Source organism: Acomys russatus, chromosome 5 (genome assembly GCF_903995435.1).
Source record: "Acomys russatus chromosome 5, mAcoRus1.1, whole genome shotgun sequence".
Taxonomy (NCBI): domain Eukaryota; kingdom Metazoa; phylum Chordata; class Mammalia; order Rodentia; family Muridae; genus Acomys; species Acomys russatus.
This window is the reverse complement of record NC_067141.1, coordinates 2,615,264-2,636,934: the sequence shown is the minus strand read 5'-3', so window position 1 is coordinate 2,636,934 and position 21,671 is coordinate 2,615,264. Positions and strand designations below refer to the sequence as shown.

The following is a 21,671-nucleotide window of genomic DNA, read 5'->3' as shown; positions in this document are numbered from 1 at the left end:
GTTTTCCTGTCCAGATGCATAACTTGGCACTGAATACACCACAAAAAGCAAGTCTGTCTATGTAGGCTGGATTCCCAAACTACAGCTTGGAAGGGAAGGGCATAAATATCGTCACTAACTGGCTCACAAGGAAAAGTCATCTTAGGTGAATACATGCGAGTACATTTCACAGGATGAGGGCGGGTAACAGCTTAGAGTCCAAAGTGTGACGCTGGGAAGGTTTCTCACCAAACCTCACTATGAGAGCCTGCAACCAGTGAGAGGAGAACCGTGAAGACGGCAGCAGAGAAACAGCAAACAGCACGAAGGGGATCATCCACCAAGAGGCTGTCCCTTACTTCAGAGTCAATCAAGGCTCACAGAGAAGACAGCAGTTGACATGTACAAAAAACATCAGGGCTGACACCAGGAGAGCAAGCTGGTCCTGCAAGAAATTTATCCCATCTCTGTTGTTGGAACACCACTTGCCAGCCCACTGGGTCAGAGGTCTTCCATGAGAAAGGCAGCATCAATGAACCTGGATAAAGGACACTTGAACTGAACGCATGAGCAGAAGGACCGAATGGCGAAGTGTAATTCAAACAACCAATGGACTGCTTAAGGAGATCTGGGAGGCTTCCCAAGAAAGAAAGAGTGTTATCTGTGGCTACATGGCAAGTCGGCTCCTCAGAGCAGGAGGTCTTGGAGCAGCAAGTCCTAGGCTGTGGTAGTAGGCAGGGCCTCAAAGCCAAGCTAAAGGAAGGCTGTCAAAAACCAAACCAGCAGTGGAATGCCCCAGAACAGGGATCAAAAGGGCAAGACATGTACATGGGAGTCAAGTGAGACACTCTGCTGCTCAATGGACACCACAGCAAGGTCGGAGCGCGACACCAGGACCACAGCAGCTCTTCTTCCATGTGCGTTCCCAAGCAGCGGCACACGGAAAAGCGCCTGGCAAAGAGGTGAAGATGAGGTACCAAAAGAGAAACTGGCGTCTTTGGGTTTGAAACAAAATCATAGGGAAGTAAGAAAACATTAGAAAAAAAAAATCGTATCTGAATCAATGAGCACACACACAAAAAATTATGGCTTACTAACCGCCCCCATTTTGCATATAATTTTAATACCAAGGAAGAAAGAAAAAATAAAACAAAAACAAACAACCCGACTCATCACAATGCAGTCCAAATGTTTGCAACCAAAGACATCTGAAGATTTCAGTTGAAATCACTTCTAAAAACCAAAAAAAGAAAATGAGGAGAGAAAAAAGAAACAACCAGAAAGCTTCTGATTATCCGTCTCATCACGACTGGCAGATCTACTCTCCAACAGACTTAAGAGTATTCCACACATGTTCGAAACTTGGATTTATTAATTTCCACCATACTGACTTTAAAAATGGTATGAAGCTGACTGCAAGAAAGGGAACTGGTGATTTTAAGTTCAAATTAAGCTAATGGTGAAAGTACATCACCTCTGGCTTCAGTCACCTCATCACCTCAGATTGAATAGAGATTTTGTGTGTGTGAACAAAGTCCCAGAACTCTGCAATCCAGGGATGCTGCAGACCTCTCCCGGCAATGTCCTTCACTTTGGGTCAGTCTCCTGGGCCAGAGGTGAAAGTGCTTTCAAAAATACTGCCACTTGCCCAGCACAGTGTCTTTGATTGCATCCACATATTGAGTTGGAACCCAGTACACCCAGTAGTAAGAGGCTTCCGTGGGGCCCAACTGAAACGCCTGCAAGGGAAAAGGAAAAACCAAGCGATGCTTCAGAGGAGGGTGACCAAGCAGGCAGAACAACAGACGCAGGTGGGAGGGGAGCAAACTGATTAAAAGGGGAAGGAAAATAAAACCAAACTGTGGACACAGGAATGAGTCTCCTACGCTTCAAATGGGGATGAGGGATGAAGGGCAAGTGGGGGCGGGAAGAGTTCAGTTCAGCACAGCCAACTCTAAGGCAGTAGTTTGCAAACCTCAGTATCCATCAGAACCATCTAGAAGACTTGCAAAAATGGATTGCAGACTCTAGCCCCTGGATTTTAGTTTGGGAGGCCCAAGGCAAAGCCCAAGAAACTTCTAACAAGCTCCCAGGTAGTTCAACACTACTGGTCCAGAGGCCACAGTTTTGAGAACCGCTGCCCTAGAAAACATCGCTCACACACAGGAAGCAGGTACGAATGTCCAAAGCACACTGTGTGAATGTTAAAATCCTGACAATAACCTATACACCCACCAGGAAGGAAGGGTACCCAAAATTCACAGTGGTGTGGCCTATTCATACAAGCACTGGAGTCTTTTGTTAAGATATGAACAGACCATCTGTAATTATGCTTATGACAGATCACAATGTTGAACCCAAACCATCAAATTGCAGAAGAGTATATACCATATTATTTATGAAAACTGGAACACAATATGCCATCTTGTTCATGGACATACATATAAACAAAAGCACTGACAGATGAGGGACATTCATGATAGAGTACAGTAATGGGGATGGGGAAGACAATGGGGACAACATCACTGTGGGTAAAAAAAAAAACTTTTATTTAAAAGATTTAAAACATGTTACAAAATATTTACAACTATTATATTTTGGTGATGGATATATGGTTATGCATAAAATATAAGGTGTGTCCTTTTCTGTATCTCTAAGGCATAACTCTAAAGTCAAAGAGCACTGTGAACTGTGACAAACTACTCTAGCTAGACGAATAGCGTCTGCAAAGAGAGGAAGTAAATCTTTCATTAGGACAAGGGGAAACGTGCTACTTAATGGCATTCAAAAGGACAGCAGGGGGCTGCTGAATGTACTTTTGGCCTTAAATGACTTCAGAACATTTTAACTAAATTTAATTTAAGCAAAATTCTAAACCAGTATTCATGGACACAAATCCCTTGAGAGATGTCTAGCGTGGCCCATTCACCCTATCTGCCTCCGTATCACCAAGCTGCCATCCTCGCAGGGTCAAACTGTTCAAACAAATGTTTCAAAAAAAGAGTGAAAGGGCCAGGCTAAAAGTATCAATACTAACTATTAAAACAGAAAAATAACTGAGCAGGCAAAACCAATGCTCTCTTGCTTCAGAGGTTACAAAGAGGTAAGGGTGTAGAGGCTGCTTCACTGCCAGGAAGAAAGCCCAAGAGCCTATGTCCAGCGACTGCAGTCTCATGGCCTTGCTTTGGCACCACCCAGCTGACCCTGAGCAGGCAGAAAAGGACCACAAGCTCTGCACACTACTGTATCCGAAGTCCCTATAACTGACTGCCCTCAAACAAGTAGACTGTCAACACATTTCTGTACCACGGACTTGATAATCCTACCTACAGTCCAAACAACTAGCCGCTCCTCATAGAGGGGGAGGGAGGAATATGGCAGCATCACTATAAGCTAGATGCTAAAAACTGCCCCTGGAAAACAGCAGCAGAGACCCACCCCTGATCTGTTGCTAGCCCAGGTCAAGTGCCTCTTGTAGCAACTCTGGAATCTAGGCAGGCAAACTTCATTTGGAAAGTGCTTGTTTTATCAGTTCACTAGACTGTCTGCTTTGTTCTGCAAACTGATGGGTTCCAGGCAGAAGTCACAGGCTCTGGCCCCTATCCTTCCAAAGGGATCCCCGCCACATGGGCATACGCCAGGCACGGCAGACCACTACAAGAGGGAGATTTCTTGGTGTCTTTACAGCACCATGGCTAGGGGAAATGTTCTCTTTTATAAGAAAAACAAAACTTAAAATGAAAATCCTATGCTCCTTTGGACAGCTGGGAGACTGCAAAAAACCAACCCCCCCCCAAAAACAACAACAAAAAACCCCAACGGGGAACAAAGTCACAGACACAACTCTCAAGTAGACAAGGGTCTTTACACAGTCTTCTGAAGACTGTTTTCTTTTCAGCTAAAAATGCCCTGTGAAAAATCCACTCCCTGCAAAATGCAGAAGCAGGTGGCTGGCAGGCAGGCAGGCAGGCGGAGGCTACTCACCATCATGTGGTAGTCTTCATGTCCTTCAATAGGTTCACTGACCACGTTTTTAATGGAGCCCATGGGCAGTTTCTCAGTCCGCTCTAGGTTGAAAGAATGACAGCAGTTACTCAAAGGTCGACTTTTCCCAACTCCTCCTGGCCACAATAATTCCTTCCATACCAGAGCTGGCTGGACGGCAGGAACTCAGGTGGCAGGCACGACACTTTCTAGGGACAGAACAGCAGCTTCTGACCAATCACCTAGCCTGGCAGGGAGCTGGAAATATGGAGTACAATGGAGAGCAGGGTTTGGTGATGGCATGGTCAAAGTCTGAGGGCACAGTTACTGTCTTGTTATGACTAACAATGATTATCAATAACAACTCAAAACCCCTCTGTTTCCATAACCCAAACCCAGCATCAACTAAGGTATTGAATACCTAAAAGAGGCAAAGTCATAATAAAGTCCATAACAAAGAAGCCAACAGGAGCACGCCAAGCTTCCAAAGCTAGTGCCTGTGCCAAGACTCACCAACCCTCTATAAACAGTTTGTGATAGTCTCTTAAAACATTCAGGTCTTCACTTGACTGACACTGGAGACACCAGCGATCACATGGGAAAAAGAACATTTTACAGCAAGGATGGCAGGAAAAAGGAGCCAGCCAATGAGGCAGGCTTCAGTGAGCTGAGCCAACTGCAGCAGACTAGTTTAACAGTGGGAAGGCACACGAGGAAGCAGCAGATCCCTGAGGTGCAGGCAGGTACAGTCATAAAACTGTCAAATCAAGATGAGAGACTCCATACAGCCTTCGAAAAAAAAAAAAAAAATCTAGAAAGGCAGACAAGTAAACAAATGTTACCAAATGGAACTAGAGATTTAAGAATACTGGTCTCTCTTTAATGCCAGCACTCACGAGGCAAAGGCAGGTGTATCACTGAGTTCAAGGCCAGCCTGGTCTACAAAGTGAGTGCAGGACAGTCAAGGCTACACAGAGAAACCCTGTCTCGAAAAACCAAAAAAAAAAAAAAAAAAAAAAAAAAAAAAAAGACCTTGACCTTAGAAAACTAGGAACGGGGAGAAGGGACCTGAAGACGTCTACTTTGTGGCTCTGAAATAGCACACACAGACAAGACCAATGGCATCCTTAAGGTTGAAACTTTTAAAATACTTTCACTTTGAAATGCCTAGAGAGTTCATATGATCATACATTTCTGACTTTTCAGCTGGGTGTGGTGGCCCACAGCTGTAATCCCAGCACTAGAAAAGGCAGAAGTAGGCGGATCTCTGTGAGTTCAAAGCCAGCCTGGTCTACAAAGCAAATGCAGGATAGCCATGGCTACACAGAGAAACCATGTATAGAAAACCAAAAATAAAAAATTCTGACTGTTCTTCAAATTCCAAACCTCACAAGGCAAATAATAGCAATCAGCTAAGAACTCTGACAGCCCTATGAGCAGGGTGTGGCAGCTAGCTACAAGCTGGGAATGGTCTCCTGGGCAGCTTCATGATCTCACCCTGCTTGTTCCCACACAGACAGCAGGACATTGTGTGCGGCAGAATTGACGGTCCCTTACTCAACAAAGTGCCCATGGAGAGGCCAATTAGCTGCTGGGACAGTCACTTCACAGCAGTTTCTTACTGAAGGGAAAACAAGCCAGTGGCTTTTAGCCACTTCCCAGAACAAGCTGTGCTTCTGCAAGCCCTTTTGATGCTGGGTGACAGCCCTCCTGGGCAAACAAGACACCTACCCACCCCAGGACTGCTCGGTTGATAAGGAAAGGTCTGGCTCAGAATGAAGAGCTCAGCCTTATCCACCGTGAGAGGCACGAGGAGTCCGTGCCATGCTCTTTTAACAAAGCTCCAATCTCAGTGCATGAGGATGCTTCCAGAGCGCTGCCCGCACACTACAGCAGGAAGCTAGCTACTCCTAGAGTTGTAAAATCTCTAAGTACAAGACTTGAGGCTAACTAGACCCCTTGTCTACACCTACCAGACATATGGCTTCCTAGACCAGACTGGTCAGCTGCTCTGAGTCTGGACTCCCAGCAGCAGAGAAGCCCAGCACAGAAGAGAGCCATGTGCATCAACAAGCAAATGAAGTAACAAAGACCAAACAAGATCCCAAAGAAATCCCAAAGGCAGGGCAGCTAACCACTGGCAAAAGAGGATACAACAGGCTCTCCAGAACAGAATTTGTGAACAAAGCCCACACAAGCCATTGGAATAATGGAAAAATCTTTTTTAAAACTTGTATGACTGTATAGTTAAACGCTGACTGAAATGAGCCGGCTGTGTGATGCACACCTATAATCCCAGCAATCAGGAGAGGCAGATCTTCATGAGTTCAAGACCAGCCTGGTCTACAACTTGAGTCCAGCAGAGCCAAGACAAGAAACCCTGTCTCGAAAAACAAACAAGCAAACAAACAAAAAAAGAATTGACTAAAAAACAGCATAGCCAGTTATCACAAAATGAGAAAACTCAAGCACTTTCAACAATTCAGTCTGTTCATTTTAAGAATCTAGATTCATGTTTTAGGTAATAAAAACCACACTCCCAGCCAGGTGTGATAGCACATGCTTGTAATTCCAGCACTAGGGAGGCAGAGGTGGGCGGACTGCTATGAGTTTGAGTCCTACCTGGTCTACAAATCGAGTCACGGTTACACAGAGAGACCCTGCCTCAAAAAACCAAAACCAAACAAAAAACACCACACTCCCACCACCTGCCCAAGTTTTATTTTTGTGAAACTTGGTTCCATTTTCTGTAACCTGGTCTTGAAACCAAGTCTCAGATGAGGGGACCTCTATTCTCCTCATTAGCATTTACCCCAAACACTCAATACCTGCAGTGCTGGCCAGAAACAGGTGAATTAAGCATGCTCAGGTCCCTCCCAGGAATCTAACGGGACAGGCAAGTCAGAGAGTAATGAGTTCTCTGGGGACACAAACAGAGCACTTGAGAAGCAGAAGTAGCAGCAGTTCACGTAGAGAGTAAGGAAGACGCGAGGAAGGCTTCGTTAGGACAGGGCATCTTGGGGGTAGGGGTAGGGCAACTGTGGGAGATTATTAATCCCAAGGATTGAGATGACATTCCAGGGTAGGGCCCAGCAAAGACAAGAGCTGTGCAAACCCTGAGCTGGGAAATTGAAGAATGAAGCTGAGGTACACAGGGACTGAGGGCTGACACAACAGGCCGAGGACTTACGAGTGGGGTATGCTTAACCTGGCCTTGAAAGGCTATGAAGGGTTACAGGCCCAAGAACTAGATAAAAAAGCAGCACAGCAATGAGGAGGACCAAAGATAATAGATGGGGACAAGGAAACAGAAACTTGTTTCTAGTGTAACTTTTTTAAAGATGCTAGTAGCCTTTACCAGTATGGGAATGGTAGGGAAAGCATGTAGCTATCACTACAGTGTTACCAACAAGGAATTGGTAGAGATGGTGCAACCTTTAATCTCAGCACTCAGGAGGCAGAGGCAGGCATACCTCAGAGTTTAAGGCCAACCTAGTCTACAGAGCAAGTTCCAGGACAACCAGGGTTACACAGGGAAGCCCCACACATATATATTACCAGAGGAAGGCCAGAGATACTTCCCCAAAACAGCTGGGTTGAACTAGATAGTGTGCACAGGCGGGGAGCTGGGTGACAATCAGCAGGCAAAGGGGAAATTCTAGGCAGCAATTAGGGAGACTTCACTTCTAGGGTCAAATTGACCTATAGGGGCCAGACAGGCACATGAGCAAAGCTACTAAACATTAGATGGGCCATGGGGAGCGTGGTGGATACCCCTGCTCCTCAATGCAAGTTTTTTTTTTTTTTTTTAATATTTTTTATTTAATTTTAATTTATGTGCCTTGGTGTGAGGGTGTCAGATCTTGGCTTTACAGACAGTTGTGAGCTGCCATGTGGGTGCTGGGAATTGAACCCGGGTCCTTTGGAAGAACAGGCAGTGCTCTTAACTGCTGAGCCATCTCTCCAGCCCCTCAATGCAAGTTCTAGTGGTGAGATTCTTTGATATTTTCCAAGAGAAGCTTCCATTGGTTTTAGAGAAATCTGATTTGTACAATCTTTGTACATACCCATAAAACCTTTGCCTAAAGACCAGACTTGGGTCACATGCTTGGGAACTCTTGGTTTTTATGTAACTTAATGGCCAATACTTGAAGAATGGTTTCTGAGATCAGACTAAAAAGAATGAAGGGTATGGGGCCAACCAAGAGGCCAGCACATAGGACAGTCAAAAGCCAGGAGCACAAAAAGCACAGTGAGGAGAAGGGCTCCAAACAAAAGCCAGAGTCGGTCAGGAGCCAGTGCTGGTGGGCACTAGAGGCAGGCAGGGCATGGGATACCAGCAAGGCTGAGACAACTACAGTACCTTTAGTGCCGATCCACAGCTGGTCTTGCTCTAGCTTAAAGGTGAGTCTCACTTTCCCTCCAGATTTATTATACATGCCAGACAAGGGCACCGTTGGCAGGCGCTCCTAGGGAACAGAGCACAGTGAGAAAGGGAGGGGCAGTGGGACAGAGGGAGGTGAGACAGAACTTGAGGCCATGATTACAGCAATCTTAGATTATGAACTGGCTCCCTTTGAGGGGCTCAGAAAGCAGGCCAGCTTACCTGGGCACCCTTAACAGATGGCATTACATCTTCAGGTTTTCCTTTGTCCAACACTTTCCTGTGTTGCTACAATATAAGCCAGAACAGAGAGGAAAATGAGACAGCTGACTACATTTGAGCCAGGCTTCTATCTCTCACACAGACAGGCTCAAGCAGTCGTAATGTCTGTTTGAAAATTTTTAGTATCAACAGACACTGCAGAGCAAATGTCTTCAAGGTTGTTTGTGTCGGCAATGAAATGTTCCATACCTGTGCTAGCCTCTGGCTAGCCTCTGACGACTGAGCCCTTTATCTGTAGCTAGCAACATGAAGACGTGACTTCTCAATTTTATTTATGCTTCTATCCATAGCCACCATGTTAGATATAAGTTCCACAGACTAAGTAGGATTTCAAGGCTACATATTTAAATGTTTGGCTCCCTTCTCTCCAGGGAAAGCACTAACCCTCAAGTTAACAGGCAGGAGAGCAACATCTGTATTCTTCACCTCCAAAGAAACTCTGAGTAGCCTGTGTAGGTATAAATGCCACGCAGGGCCATTCTCCCATTATTATGGAGAGCCAGATTATGGCAGAAGTCTTTTCTGCCCCACCCTCAACCCAGCCACAAAGAAAATCCAAGGAACCACATTTGAAAACAAAAATGCTGACTCCGTTATAGCCTACCATTAAGAAGCCTCCAAGCCCACTCCTCTGACCTCACCCCAGGACTCAACAGCTCCAAGCACAGAGCTCTTAAATGCCTTCATTTCATCTCGTTTACATCTTAGCTTTATAGGTACAGTAGCTGCTCAATAAAGCTAGAAAACTGTAGGCCATTAAATGAGCCAAGGGTAAAACTTAGTCAAATACAAGCATTAACAGGCAATGGGCCAACTCAAACCTTCACTGGCACAGCAGGACACTGTGGTAGGGATTGCTAGCAACAACTGCGAGTGCTGCTGACATCAGCCTCTGGTTCTGGAACGCACTGATTAAAAGCCTAATGAGGGAGTGGAGCCTCATTAGGTTGTGCTATGCCGTGTAACTAGTGGCATCACCAAAGCAAAGCAGCACAGGATGGAAGTATAGTTGAGTCATGCCTTATAAGTACCTTTGGGAGAAGTGTCCCTGAACAGTGGTGAACAGTTCTAAGCCTGTTAAGCTACCATTAGTAACCCAAAACCTGTGTTTACAAGGCAGGTTATGCACTGAGGATGTGACTGGAGAAAATACTCACATTTCCTTCATAGATGTGGCAGGGGAAGACAGAAAACACCAATGACCTCAATGGATTACAGGAAATTAGGACCCAATATTTGGGGATGAAAGTGGCTCATACAAACATTTACTTTTAGATGATAATTCAACTTTACAACACTTATCTAAAACTCTGTGGAGGTGTTGCTTTGTAGTAAAGCATGTTATGTATTTACAAGGTCCCAGGTTCAATCCCTGGCACCAAATACAACAGAAAATAAATTCCCTATGGGAAATGTGGGGTTTTTTTGTTTGTTTGTTTTTTGTTTGTTTTTAAGACAGGATTTCTCTGTATAACAGCTCTGGCTGTCCTGGAACTCACTCTGTAGACCAGACTGGCCTCCAATTCACAGAGATCCACCAGCCTCTGCCTCCCAAGTGCTAGGATTAAAGGCATGCGCCACCACCACCCGGCTTGGAAAAGTGTTTTGAACTTCAGATTTTTAGAGATTTTGTAAAGATAATACAGTTTAAAAATATGTTAGACAATGTTCTCTATTGTGTCTTGGGTAGTAATTTGTCAACAAGCAATATTTCTTTCAAGCGTATTAGTATTTCCATCAAAAAATATTAAGAAAAAAGTGTAACTGTCCCCACAATTCTGTTCAATTTTGTTACCAAATTTATAAAGATACTTCTTTTGGCTACAAAGTAAACACGGATTATGGATGGCTAACACAAAGCCGTCTTTCTTTTATTGTTGACACAATGACTTTAGTGTCTACTGTCGCTCAAACTAATGTTGGTTCGAGTCAGATCTACTCTGTTGAGGACATAGAATAAAAAATACATGAAAGTAGCCTGGGGTAGCTCAGTGTAGAGTTCTTCCTAGTGCCAGACACAAGACTCTGGGTTCAGTCCTCTGCAGCACACACATACAGACACAAACATATCAGCAGGGATGATGGCACGTGACTGAAAACTCAGAACTAGAGAGACAGGAGGACAGCTACAAATCCCAGGCCGACCTGGTCTCTTAATCATGCTTCAGGCCAGTCAGGGCTAAACAGTGGAAGTCTGTCTCAAAAACCATGCACACAAAAATGATTAAGAAGCCAGGCGTGGTGACACATGCCTTTAATCCCAGTACTTGGGAGGCAGAGGCAGGTGGATCGATGTGAGTTCAAGGCCAGCCTGGTCTACAAAGTGAGTCCAGGACAGCCAAGGATACACAGAGAAACCCTGTCTCAAAAAACAACACAACAACAACAACAAAGAAAAACCAAAATGAGTAAGAGAGATAATATAAAAACTCAGGCTACATCATGGAAAAGGACCACAATGAACACAAAACAAATGTATCAATATCTTCTTATTCAGCCTTGTTTGGTTCCTGAAATGGTCAGTTTTAGCGGAATCTCCAAAATCTGTCAAGCTCCACCATCTATCCAGAATTGGATAGAATCTGAACTTGAGAGGCCACAGACGAGAGACACACACACACACACACACACACACACACACACACACGATCAGTTGTAAGGAATAGGGCTTAATTCTAACATTGGTCACATTCTCTGGTACTAACGAAGAGAAATACACGTCTGGTTTCTTTCGCTATCTAGCTGAAGTCTCCCTTCACAAAGGCCTTATCCTAAAGCAGGAAGACTAAGACACACTGACCCGCCAGATGACAAAGATGCATATTTCAGGTAGCTGTCAACTCCACTCTGCTGCACCCAACTGCTCCATAAATTTCCATCATGGGCCCTGTCCAAAAAGGAGCTTATTCTAGAGAGAGTGTAACCAGCCTCCAATTTCCCAGGACCAACAAGCAAGTGCAACATGGACTCACCTTCTGCCTGCAGAGGGGCTCCTTCTTGTTTTCTTCAGCCTTTGCATCCTGCTGGGCAGCATCTTTGGGGGTATTTACTGCTAAAACATCATTTATAGTTGAGCCGACCACCATGATCTTGGCTCCACTGGCCACTTTTATTTCTCGCAGTGTCTTATCTTCAGGAACAAGCCCCTTATACATGACCTTCTGCATGGCAGGTGGGAGCCCTTGACAACAAGTGGAAGGCAGGAAAAGAAATGAGCAGGAAATATATGGACTCATCACCTCTCCGTAACAAAACAGGAAGTGAATACTGGCTCCATCAGCTACCAGCTTTGTAAACTCGGAGGAGTTCAGGCCACCAGGGCTATATGACTGGTAAGCCTTGGTCCTTCTACCTAGATTGAAGGTATTTAGAATTGTTCGATGTGTCTTAGCTACCATTCTTTCCAAGTTGCAAATCGTAACTCAACCTTCTACTCACTAAAATACAGACAATTCTCAAGTGTCAGGGATACAGAAAGCCAGTAAGTTACTGTTCTATGGCACTTCACTTGCAGGCTACATGGGGGAAAGCTTTAAAAAGAAATTACTCCAAACAGCAGACCAATATAAATAAAATGTCCAAACACGAATAATGCGAAGGGCCACCATTACAGTCAATAGCAATGCTTCATGAACTTCCCTTATGAAACTTACCTATCTGCTAAAAATAAAACCCTGACTACGTGCTAGACCCACTCAAGAGTCTCCTGTAAACTTACTAATTCCGCGGGAGATTGTCACTAGCAATGATAGTCCAACATTAGTTAGCAGACTGGGCCCAACATTCAGATTCTGACTTGCATCTCAGCTCCACCACTTGGTATCTCTGTCATCTTGGGCTTAAATTTTCCTTCTTGATTAATAATGGACATACAAAGGACTGACTTCAGAAAACTGTAGTGAGGATAGTGGGAGTCTATGCAAGAAAAGGACAAACATTTCTAGCACGATGTAAGCACTAAGAACTAGAAGGGGGGGGGGGGGGACGCGGGACGGGAGGGGCGGGGGGGGGAGGCAGTTGGTTGTCAGCTCCTGGACTACCTGTAATGGAGTAAATCTTCTGCTTTAGCTCGGAACCCGTGCTGTCCAGAGGGACCTTCACGTCGTGTTTGGTCTTGTTCCAGATTATCTTGAGATCCACCAGCTCCCTGCCCGCACCACCGCCCGCGTCCTCGCCGTTGCTGACCGAGGCCTGGGCCACCGGGTCCCCTGGGGGCTGGGCGGGGGATGGCTGCAGGCTGCCTCGCGCGTCGCAGGAGTCCTCGGCCGCTGCCCCTGGCGCAGCTTCGGCCTCTACACAGTTGAGGGATGGTGCGGGCGCCTCGGTGGCCACGGCCTCGGCCTCCGTGTCCATGCCTGGCTCCTCCATGCCTGCAAAGGGGTTAAAGGGGGGGGTGGGCGATCGCCCCGAGCACCGCCTGAGAGCAGAATGGGCCCGGGCACCGGCGCGGCTGCGCCACGCTCCACCCTCTGAGACCGGGCCCAGTCCCCCGACCTCGGTAGCTCCCGCAAGCTCTTCAGCCGCCGTCCGCCCTCCTTCCCCCTCCGCACTCACCATCCGGGGCTCCGGCCGCCGCCATGATGATTGTGTACAACACCCACCGCGCCCGCAGGGGCCGCCGGGAAGAAGCGAGCTGGCTGAGATTGGCCCCCGCAACAGCCCCTAATTTCACACAGCCTGGCCGGAAACAGGTGGAGGTTTCTATGGAGACCCGCCTCCTCCGCTTCCCGGGCCGGCCCCTGCCACGCTTTAGCATTCCCGCAGCCGAGGGGGGCGGGTCTGGGAAGTCGCCCGCTCGCCGCGCTCTGTCCCCTAGCGGCGGCGCCACACCGCCCCTGTCCAGAGGGGCGTGAGCAGCCGGGACCGGCGGCCTGCGCCTTTAAGTGGCGGGGCCGCATTCGCTGTGGCGAAATTTGATTGGTTGGAATGAGTTCCACCCCCCCCCCGCCCCGGCCTCGCGGAAGTGACGTAAGAAGAAGCCCACGTGTGTGATTCTATTCCACATGGCGGCGCTCCTTGAGAGGCTTCTGCGGGCCGGGCCACGCGTGGTGGCTTTCGGCCACCCCGTGGGACGGCGCGAGGCCAGTCTGGGCCCAGATCCTGGGGCCACGGTGCGAGTGCGCTTCGCTCCCAGCCCCACAGGTAATCCTAGCGGACGTGACGCTGCCCGCCGCAGCCCACCGCCCCTCCCCGCCCCGGAACGTTCCAGAAACAGTCCCTTCCGGTGTTTTTTTTTTTTTTTTTTTTTTTTTTTTTGGCGACCCCATTTTACAGAGATGGAAATGGAGGACTACGATCTGAAGTGATTCACGTTGCTGCATGTTTCTTTGTTGTGTTGTCTCTGATTTTCTTTAATGCACCCAGCGTGCAGTTGGTATAGACTGCCAAGCCCTCTGCGCTAGAATGCAGTGGTCATTGAAAAGTTAGGGCTCCTGCTTTGGAGTAACCGGCATTCTAAAGATCGTGACAAGCGCTTATAAAAGTTACTTTAGAGTCTTACATATAGTTCTGGAAACGATGAAGCATAGTGTTCCCAGAAGGTATTGCTAACGAGGTAACATTTGAATTGAGAACCAAATGCTTGAAGCCTAAGAGGAAATGGCAGGCACAAAAAAGCCTGGATTTGCTGGCAGCTTCGCTTTGCCAAAGGCCCAGCTCTAAGTACTGTCCTCCCCTGCCCTCCAGCCTGCAGCTCAAAGCCACCTTCTACCTACCTCACTCCGAGCAATCTTCCATTGCAGGCCAAAGGTCAGCAGAAAAAGATCTTTGTCAGGGAGTCCCAGGTGCATAGGAATTGACTCGTAACTTCTGGGCGGGGTCGTGGGACTTTAACCATATGTGGTAAAAAATCTTAGGGTTTTGTTTTTGACACAGGGTTTCGCTGTTGCTGGCCTCTGCCTCTCCGAGTGCTGGGATTAAAAGCGTGGACCACCATGCCTGGCAAAAGTTTCTCAGTTTTGTTTTGTTTTGCCTTTGCTTTTTCCAGACAGGGTTTCTCTGTGTAGCCTTGGCTGTCCTGTATCTCACTCTGTGTAGACTAAGCTGGTCTCGAACTCACAGAGATCCATCCGCCTGAAGCCCCAGTTCTTAGTAACCTGTTGTGATTCTGTATTTAGGACTAATATAAATGAAACTACTAGAAAAAAAAGGAGTGTCTCAAAAATGTGAAACAAAAGCTTTTTGTTAGTGGACATAAAAATGGCTTATCAGCCGGGTGTAGTGGCGCAGGCCTTTAATCCCAGCACTCGGGAGGCAGAGGCAGGTGGATCGATGTGAGTTCGAGGCCAGCCTGTTCTACAAAGCGAGTCCAGGCAAGGCTACACAGAGAAACCCTGTCTCTAAAAAACCAAAAAAAAAAAAAAAAAAAAAAAAAGGCTTATCAAATGGCTGTAAGTTTCTAAGCCTTGACTCCATGTTTACCTATGGTGAGCATGCACTGGGACGCTCACCTTGTTTGAAGAAACATTTATGTAGGGCACCAAGGCCTGGCATTTTCTGCATCCACACTTCTGTCTTTGCTAATCCCTAGATGTGTCACTTTGGCAAAATTATTTGTTCTGTTTATGTCCCAATTTTGCTATTTGTCACGGAGGGCTAATAATAGTACCTGTGTGATGGATTTGAGCCAGTGCAGCAGAGCCACTTAGCAAGATCTGCTGTGTTCAGGAGTCTTTACTGCAATTACCATTTTCGTTTCTTTGCTGACTGGCAGGAAAAGCCCAAATGGGAAAGAAATATCAAGCACTGTAGGTGGTGATAGTTTTTAATTTGGAAATAGTTTTCTGTATGGTCCTGCTTGGCCTGGAAGAGCATGCTGGCATTGAACTTGCAGCAATCCTCCTGTCTCTGCCTCCCAGATATTGGAGTTAGAGGTGTGAATTGCCAGATCTGGTGTGAAGTTCTATTCTGTTCTCCACATTTAGGTATCACAGCAGCCTCATGATTAAGAAGGATGCAGATGTTTCTGTTTTGTTGTGACAGTACCTTACTGTATCCCTGGCTGGCCTACAACTTGCTGTGTAAACCTGGCAGTTGCTGCCAACATACACAGATTCGCCTGCCTCTACTTCTAGAGTTGTGAGATCAAAGGGTCATGCCACCAGGTCCAGTCTGATTCTTGTTTGTAAGCCCACTAACTGATCAATATAGTGAAATTGGTGAAAGCTAAATGAATCCTCAAAGGTTAGCAACTTATTAATAATGGGACATAATTATTTTTAAATTTTCATCGTATGGTGTGTGTATGTGTTCTTGTGGGTATGAGAAATAGTCACTGAACCTGGTGCTCACTGATTCACTTAAACCTGTGCTACAGGAATCTGCCTGTCTCCTACTGCCAGCTCTGGCTGACAGCCAGGGGTCTGGCTTTGTTGTGGGCGCTGGGGATCCATGCCTGTACAGGGACTTAACTGACTTGAGCTATTTATCCATTCTCTGGATGTAGACTTTGAATCCAGCTGTGCATGATGTGAGGGGTGTTACTTTTCCTGAGACTCATGTTCACTGAAAACCACTTGTTTTGTGGGTTTACAATAATTTGCTGAATAAGTGTTGACCAAGTCTGCCTGGTACTCAGAAAAACATTTCCTGTCCTGTGTGCCTTGGGTACCTGGAAATGCAGATGAGGGCGTGGTGGCACTTGCCTTTAATCCCAGCACTTGGGGAGGCAGAGGCAGGTGGATTGCCAGCCTGGTCTACAAAGTGAGTCCAGGACAACCAAGGCTACACAGAGAAACCCTGTCTCAAAACACCAAAAATAAAACAAAACAAAATAAATGTAAATGGCCTAATTATGATCCAGGGCCCTGGGCTGGACTCAAGAAAGTAAAGGAAAAGGGAAATGACAAACCTGGGAAATTTTGAAATTTTTAGTCGGTAATAATACTTCCAGAGTTTAAACCCCAGTGAAGGGAAATACAGTGAAATCAAATGTTGCTTTTAGTTTTGATTACTTATAATTAGCACTTACAGTGAAAAAAATCTCAAGTAGAAAAGATCTAAATTGCATGATGTGGCTAAGTATCATATGTAAAGTATATATGCAGAGTGTAATTTTTATAGGATTTAAATGTGTTGTTAACATGTAATTAGCTCCCCTTGCCTACTGGAGTGCACCATTAGATTATGTAACTTAAATGTTAGTGTGATCTGACCTCTATGAATAATTTTCGAACAGAAAATGCTGTTTCTCCTTTTGGCGAAACTTGGCTTTGAGGCAATTGTCAAAGTTGAGTGCTGAGGGTACTCTGGAAGAGTTGGAGCATTTTTATGTGATGACAAGCTCCTAGACCTGACGCCTGCGTGTTCTTCCATTCACAAGATGAAGGACTAAATGGAGTCCTCGGCCCTCTCCTTTACTTCTTCTTTTGTTGTTGTTAAGATTTATTTAAGTCAGGTGTGGTGGCGCATGCCTTTAATTCCAGCACTTGGGAGGCAGGAGTAGGGGGATTGATGTGAGTTCAAGGCCAGCCTGGTCTACAAAGTGAGCCCAGAACTGCCAGAGCTACACAGAGAAACCCTGACTTGAAAAACAAAAAACAAACAAACAGACAAACAAAAGGTTTATTTATTTTGAGCCAGGAGTGGGGGGGCGGGGCACACTGTTAATTCCAGCACTAAGGAATCCCAGTACTCAGGAGAGGGAGGCTCTGTAAGTTTGAGGTCAGCCTGGTCTACAGAGTGAGTTCCAGGTCAGCCACAGCTACACAGAAAAACCCTGTTTCAACCTCCCCCAACAACAACAACAATAAGAATTTTTAATCTTGTCTTAATATGCATGAGTAATTTGTGTATGTGCACCACATTTACGTGAAGTACTTGCTGAGGTCAAAAGATGGTGCTGGATCTTCTGGAACTGGGGTTATAGATGGTTATGAGCCATCATGTGGACACTGGACACTGAGCCTGGCCCCTCTGGAGGAATAGCCAGGACTTGTCACCATTGGGCCATCTCTCCATCCCACAGTGTCCTTTTCAGTGACAGTCTGTCTTAGTGTCAACCATAGATATAGGATACTCACAGCCATTTCTTGGTCTTAAAACATTGTTGGGGCATTCTTGTTTGCACTTCAGCTGAGACCCATGATGCATCCTGTTCCCCTGTCCAATCTGACCTGTTCTTGTCTACCAGGCTTCTTGCACCTGGGTGGCCTCCGTACAGCCCTCTACAACTACATCTTTGCCAAGAAGCACCAAGGGAGCTTCATTCTGAGGCTGGAGGACACCGATCAGAGCCGCCTGGTACCAGGGGCAGCAGAAAACATTGAGGACATGCTGGAGTGGGCAGGTGAGGCTGGCAAGGAAAGAGTCTCTGGAGAGGAGACTGAGGAGGAAATTGGCTAACCATCTGGAAAGCTCCCCTACAGCCTGGAAAATTGAATTTAGTTTCACCTTATGCTCAAAATGGAGTCTGAAAACCAAGTGGCAGTACTTAGGATAAATCTCATTTGTTTGATCCCAACACACTGCCCTTTGTGAAACTAAAGCTTGTCTCTATCTTACTTTTAAATCGGTCCTATGAGCCAAACAAAATGAGTGCCGTCTCAGGAACTGACCTTGTGGGTGAATTAACCCTGAGTATAACTAGGCTTGCTGACAATAAGGAGTGTATTTGTCACCTGGCTCATCCCACTCCTTTGGGCTTGTTCTAAAGACAGGCACTGGGGAAAGTTAATACCCTAAGGAAAAAATACCAATACTCTTTGGAGACATATACACTCATCTCTGGTAATTATCCACTAGGTCTAAGTTCCTAAGTAGCAAAAGCCCATTTATGTCTAGCTTTTATTAGAGAAATTTTAGTATATATGTATTTAGTTGAGGTTCATTGAGTAAAGGAATTTGTTTATAAGATCACTTAGATCCAGTGTGCCTCACTGTTGAAAATGCTAGGATTGCAATTATTAGCACTACACACTCCGATAATTCTTTATATTTTTAAAGTAGTACTGGGACTCTTAATTCGGGGCCTGTGAATCTTAAGCAGGTGCTCTACCACTGTATCCCCACTGTAATCCATGCTTAGCTGGACACTAAGTTATGATAAGAATTACAGAGAAAGGACTGGGAAGGTGGCTTGTTGGGAAAGTACTTGCTGTGCAGCTGTGAGAGCTTGAGATCCAATCCCCTAGGGGTTCACAGACCCAGGTTCCGGCCAGTGAACTCCAGGTTCAGTGAGAAGAGGGACAGGGAGAGATATCTGAATGGTTAAGAGCACTTACTGTTCTTGGTTCCAACATCCTTTTCTAGTCTCTGTGGGTACTATACAGGCATGGTGCACATGCATACGTGCTGGCAAAATATTCATACACAAAGGAGTAATTGGTTTTTTTTGTTGTTTAATTTTTAAAAATATTCTATTAATTTATTCATATTACATCTCAATTGTTATTTGTTTTGTTTTTTTTTTAATCTTAAAAAAAAAACAGGTAGGACGCCCTTGAGGAAGACACCCAGTGTTGACCTCTGGCCTCTGCATGTACATGTGCACATGCAAAATTACAGAGCAGCAGTAACAAGTCAGAAAACCAAGCATAGATAGAGCACTCTTCCTGATGGGGTTGTTCCTCTGGGCACAGAGTCTTGAGTGAAGTAAGGGCTAATTGGCTCTGTACAGTAGATGGAATCAGGTGCAGGTGTTCTCTGCAAGAGGAGTGTTGGGTGAGGAATGTCAGGGAGGCCAGTGTGGCCCACAGACTGCAAGAAGACAAAGTGGCTGGAGATGGGAGGGCAGTGAGTTCATTCAGTAAACTAAGGCCCAGGTAAGAACTTCAACTTGATGGGGGCCCTTGCTGCACAGGTACTGTGTGAGGCTCATGCAGAGATGAGCAACGCTGCTGACCCTGGCCTCATTGATCATTCAGTGCATCGCTGCTGTATAAACAGGGCCTGTAGCACCCTGTCATAGTATCATATAACCACAGACAACTTACTAAGGCACCCTTTGCTACTGACACATTTAACCCTGATTAAGCTAAATGAGTCACAAAGTAAAACCAAGTCCTTAATCTGGGAAAGAGACTGGTGGGGATGAGGAAGTGTTAGTAGGAATGAGAGGGAGATAGACTGAAGGGAGGTATAATGAAAAAATGTGTACATAATGTGAAAATGTCTGGAGGATGAAATTAATAAAAAAGATGGAGATCTTTTAAAAAGTAATAAATTTTGATCTGGAAATGATTCCAAACTTAGCTTATTTGACCTTGCTCTGCACCCCCCCCCTCCTTTTTGTTGTGTTGTTTTGTTTTGCTTCCTTTTATTGTGGAGACAAGGCCTCATGTTTGGCCTCAAATTTACTGTTTCCAGGTGGCCTTGAACTGTGGACTCTCATGAGTGCTAGAGCTACAGGCATACACACCATGCTTGTCTTTTTCTAAGGGCATGCAAGGTTTTTTGAGAAGGAGAGTAGCAGCTTCCTGTAGCGGGAAGGGGTCCTGGAAATGGATTGTCCCCTCTTCCTCTGCTAGAGTATGTCCTAGTTAGCAGGGTCACTGCTGCTGTGATGAAACACTATGACCAGAACCAGCTTGGAGAGAAGAGGTTGATCTGCCTTACGCTTCCCAACAGACGTCAGTACAAGAACTCAGACAGAGCAGAACCTGGAGGCAGGAGCAGATGCAGAGGCCATGGATGTGTTCTTCATGGCTTACTCCCCATGGCTTGCTCCCCATGGCTTGCTCAACCTACTTTCTTATAGAACCCAGGACCACTTGTTCAGGCATGACCACAGTAACCTGGACTGACCCTCCCACAGGAACCACTAATTAAGAAAATGCCTTATAGGCTTGCCTACAGCCTGATATTATGGAGACATTTGCTTTGTTGAAGTCCCTTTCTCTCTGATGACTCCAGTTTGTATCAAGTTGACGTAAAACTAGCTAGCACGGAGTATCTTTTGTATTTTGGGGTTTTGTTTTTTGTTTTTTTGTTTTTTGTTTTGAGAATTCAATACATGGAAAGAATGCATCTTGATCATAAGCACCCTCAACTCCCCTTTTCACTCCCCTAGGAGCACCCAAGTCCTTCCACCTCACCCCTAGTTACCCCAACACATCCCACTCTCCCATTTATGTCCTCTTTTTTTGTTGTTTTGTTTTTTGGGGTTTTGTTGTTGTTGTTGTTTTGGTTTGGTTTGGTTTGGTGTTTTTGAGACAAGTTTTCCTCTGCATAGCCTTGGCTGTCCTGGAGACTAGGCTGGCCTCAAACTCACAGTGATCCGCCTACCTCTGCCTCGAAAGTGCTAAGATTAAAGGTGTGTGCCACCACTCCCGGCAGGTCCTCTGCTTCGTTTTTTGTTTTGTTTGTTTGTTTGGTTGGTTTTGGTTTTTCAAGACAGCACCTCTCTATGTAGCCTTGGCTGTCCTGGACTCGATTTGTAGACCAGGCTGGCCTTGAACTCACAGCGATCTGCCTACCTCTGCCTCTCGAGTGCTGGGGTTAAAGGTGTGCACCACTACGCCCGGCTCCTCTCCTTTTTTAAATCAATAATCCAGTGTGTCCAAATGTCACTATCTGTTGGAATATTAGCGTACTCTTCTGCATGTAATCATAGATGCAGTGAGTTTATGAGTGTAGTGCCATGTCATGTCTCAAAGACAGCACTTCACAGCTCTCATCTTCTGGCTCTTAAATTCCTTTTATTCTTCTGAAATGTTCTCTGGGCCTTGAGGTGGATAAGGACATTCCTTTTAGAGCTGAGCATTCAGTAGACACTTAGTCCCAGCACTCTGACTAGTTGTGCGTTGTTGTACATGCTGCCCACTGCAGAGAAAAGCTTCTCTGACAAGGTTGAAGGGATGAACATATTTAGAAGGCAGTTTGACAAGTTGTCATTTAGCAAAACAACAGTAGGAAGTTCCGTTTGAGAGCCTTTGACCTCCTGAGCCATGGGTATTAGGCAGGCCTACAGCACCAGGCCTGCAATCCTTCCTGTGGAGCATGCCTCAAGCCCAATCCAAAAGCATGCTGTTCTTGCACCACCGGGGTGTGGGGGGGGGGGTGGCATCTTGCCGACAGGCTAGTATTGTAATAGCTGGTATTATAA

General features: G+C 45.9%; 2 protein-coding genes across 4 annotated transcripts in view; one reads left to right on the top strand and one right to left on the bottom strand.

The window, feature by feature from the left end:
- Window positions 1-1,242: 1,242 nt before the first annotated feature.
- Ubfd1 (ubiquitin family domain containing 1) lies at window positions 1,243-14,368 on the bottom strand. 2 transcript variants are annotated; one of them, XM_051145171.1, is made up of 8 exons: window positions 14,344-14,368; window positions 13,184-13,306; window positions 12,670-12,999; window positions 11,602-11,810; window positions 8,570-8,635; window positions 8,327-8,432; window positions 3,964-4,046; window positions 1,243-1,718 (listed from the first exon to the last, which is right to left on the bottom strand). In XM_051145171.1, the coding sequence occupies exons 2-8, from the start codon at window positions 13,206-13,208 to the stop codon at window positions 1,608-1,610; spliced, it is 930 nt and encodes a 309-aa protein (XP_051001128.1). In that variant the 5' UTR covers window positions 13,209-13,306; window positions 14,344-14,368; the 3' UTR covers window positions 1,243-1,607. The 2 variants fall into 2 exon arrangements, with proteins under 2 accessions (XP_051001128.1, XP_051001127.1); XM_051145170.1 differs by lacking the exon at window positions 14,344-14,368 and having other exon boundaries at window positions 13,184-13,471.
- Window positions 13,603-21,671, top strand: part of Ears2 (glutamyl-tRNA synthetase 2, mitochondrial) — a 27,552-nt gene continuing 19,483 nt past the window's right edge. The window contains exons 1-2 of one of the 2 annotated variants that reach the window (XM_051145168.1): window positions 13,603-13,771; window positions 17,760-17,915. In XM_051145168.1, coding sequence (XP_051001125.1) covers window positions 13,633-13,771; window positions 17,760-17,915 — 295 coding nt within the window. In that variant the 5' untranslated portion in view covers window positions 13,603-13,632. Of the gene's footprint in view, window positions 13,772-13,969; window positions 14,378-17,759; window positions 17,916-21,671 lie in introns of those variants that run through there. The other variant, XM_051145169.1, reaches the window with a different exon arrangement.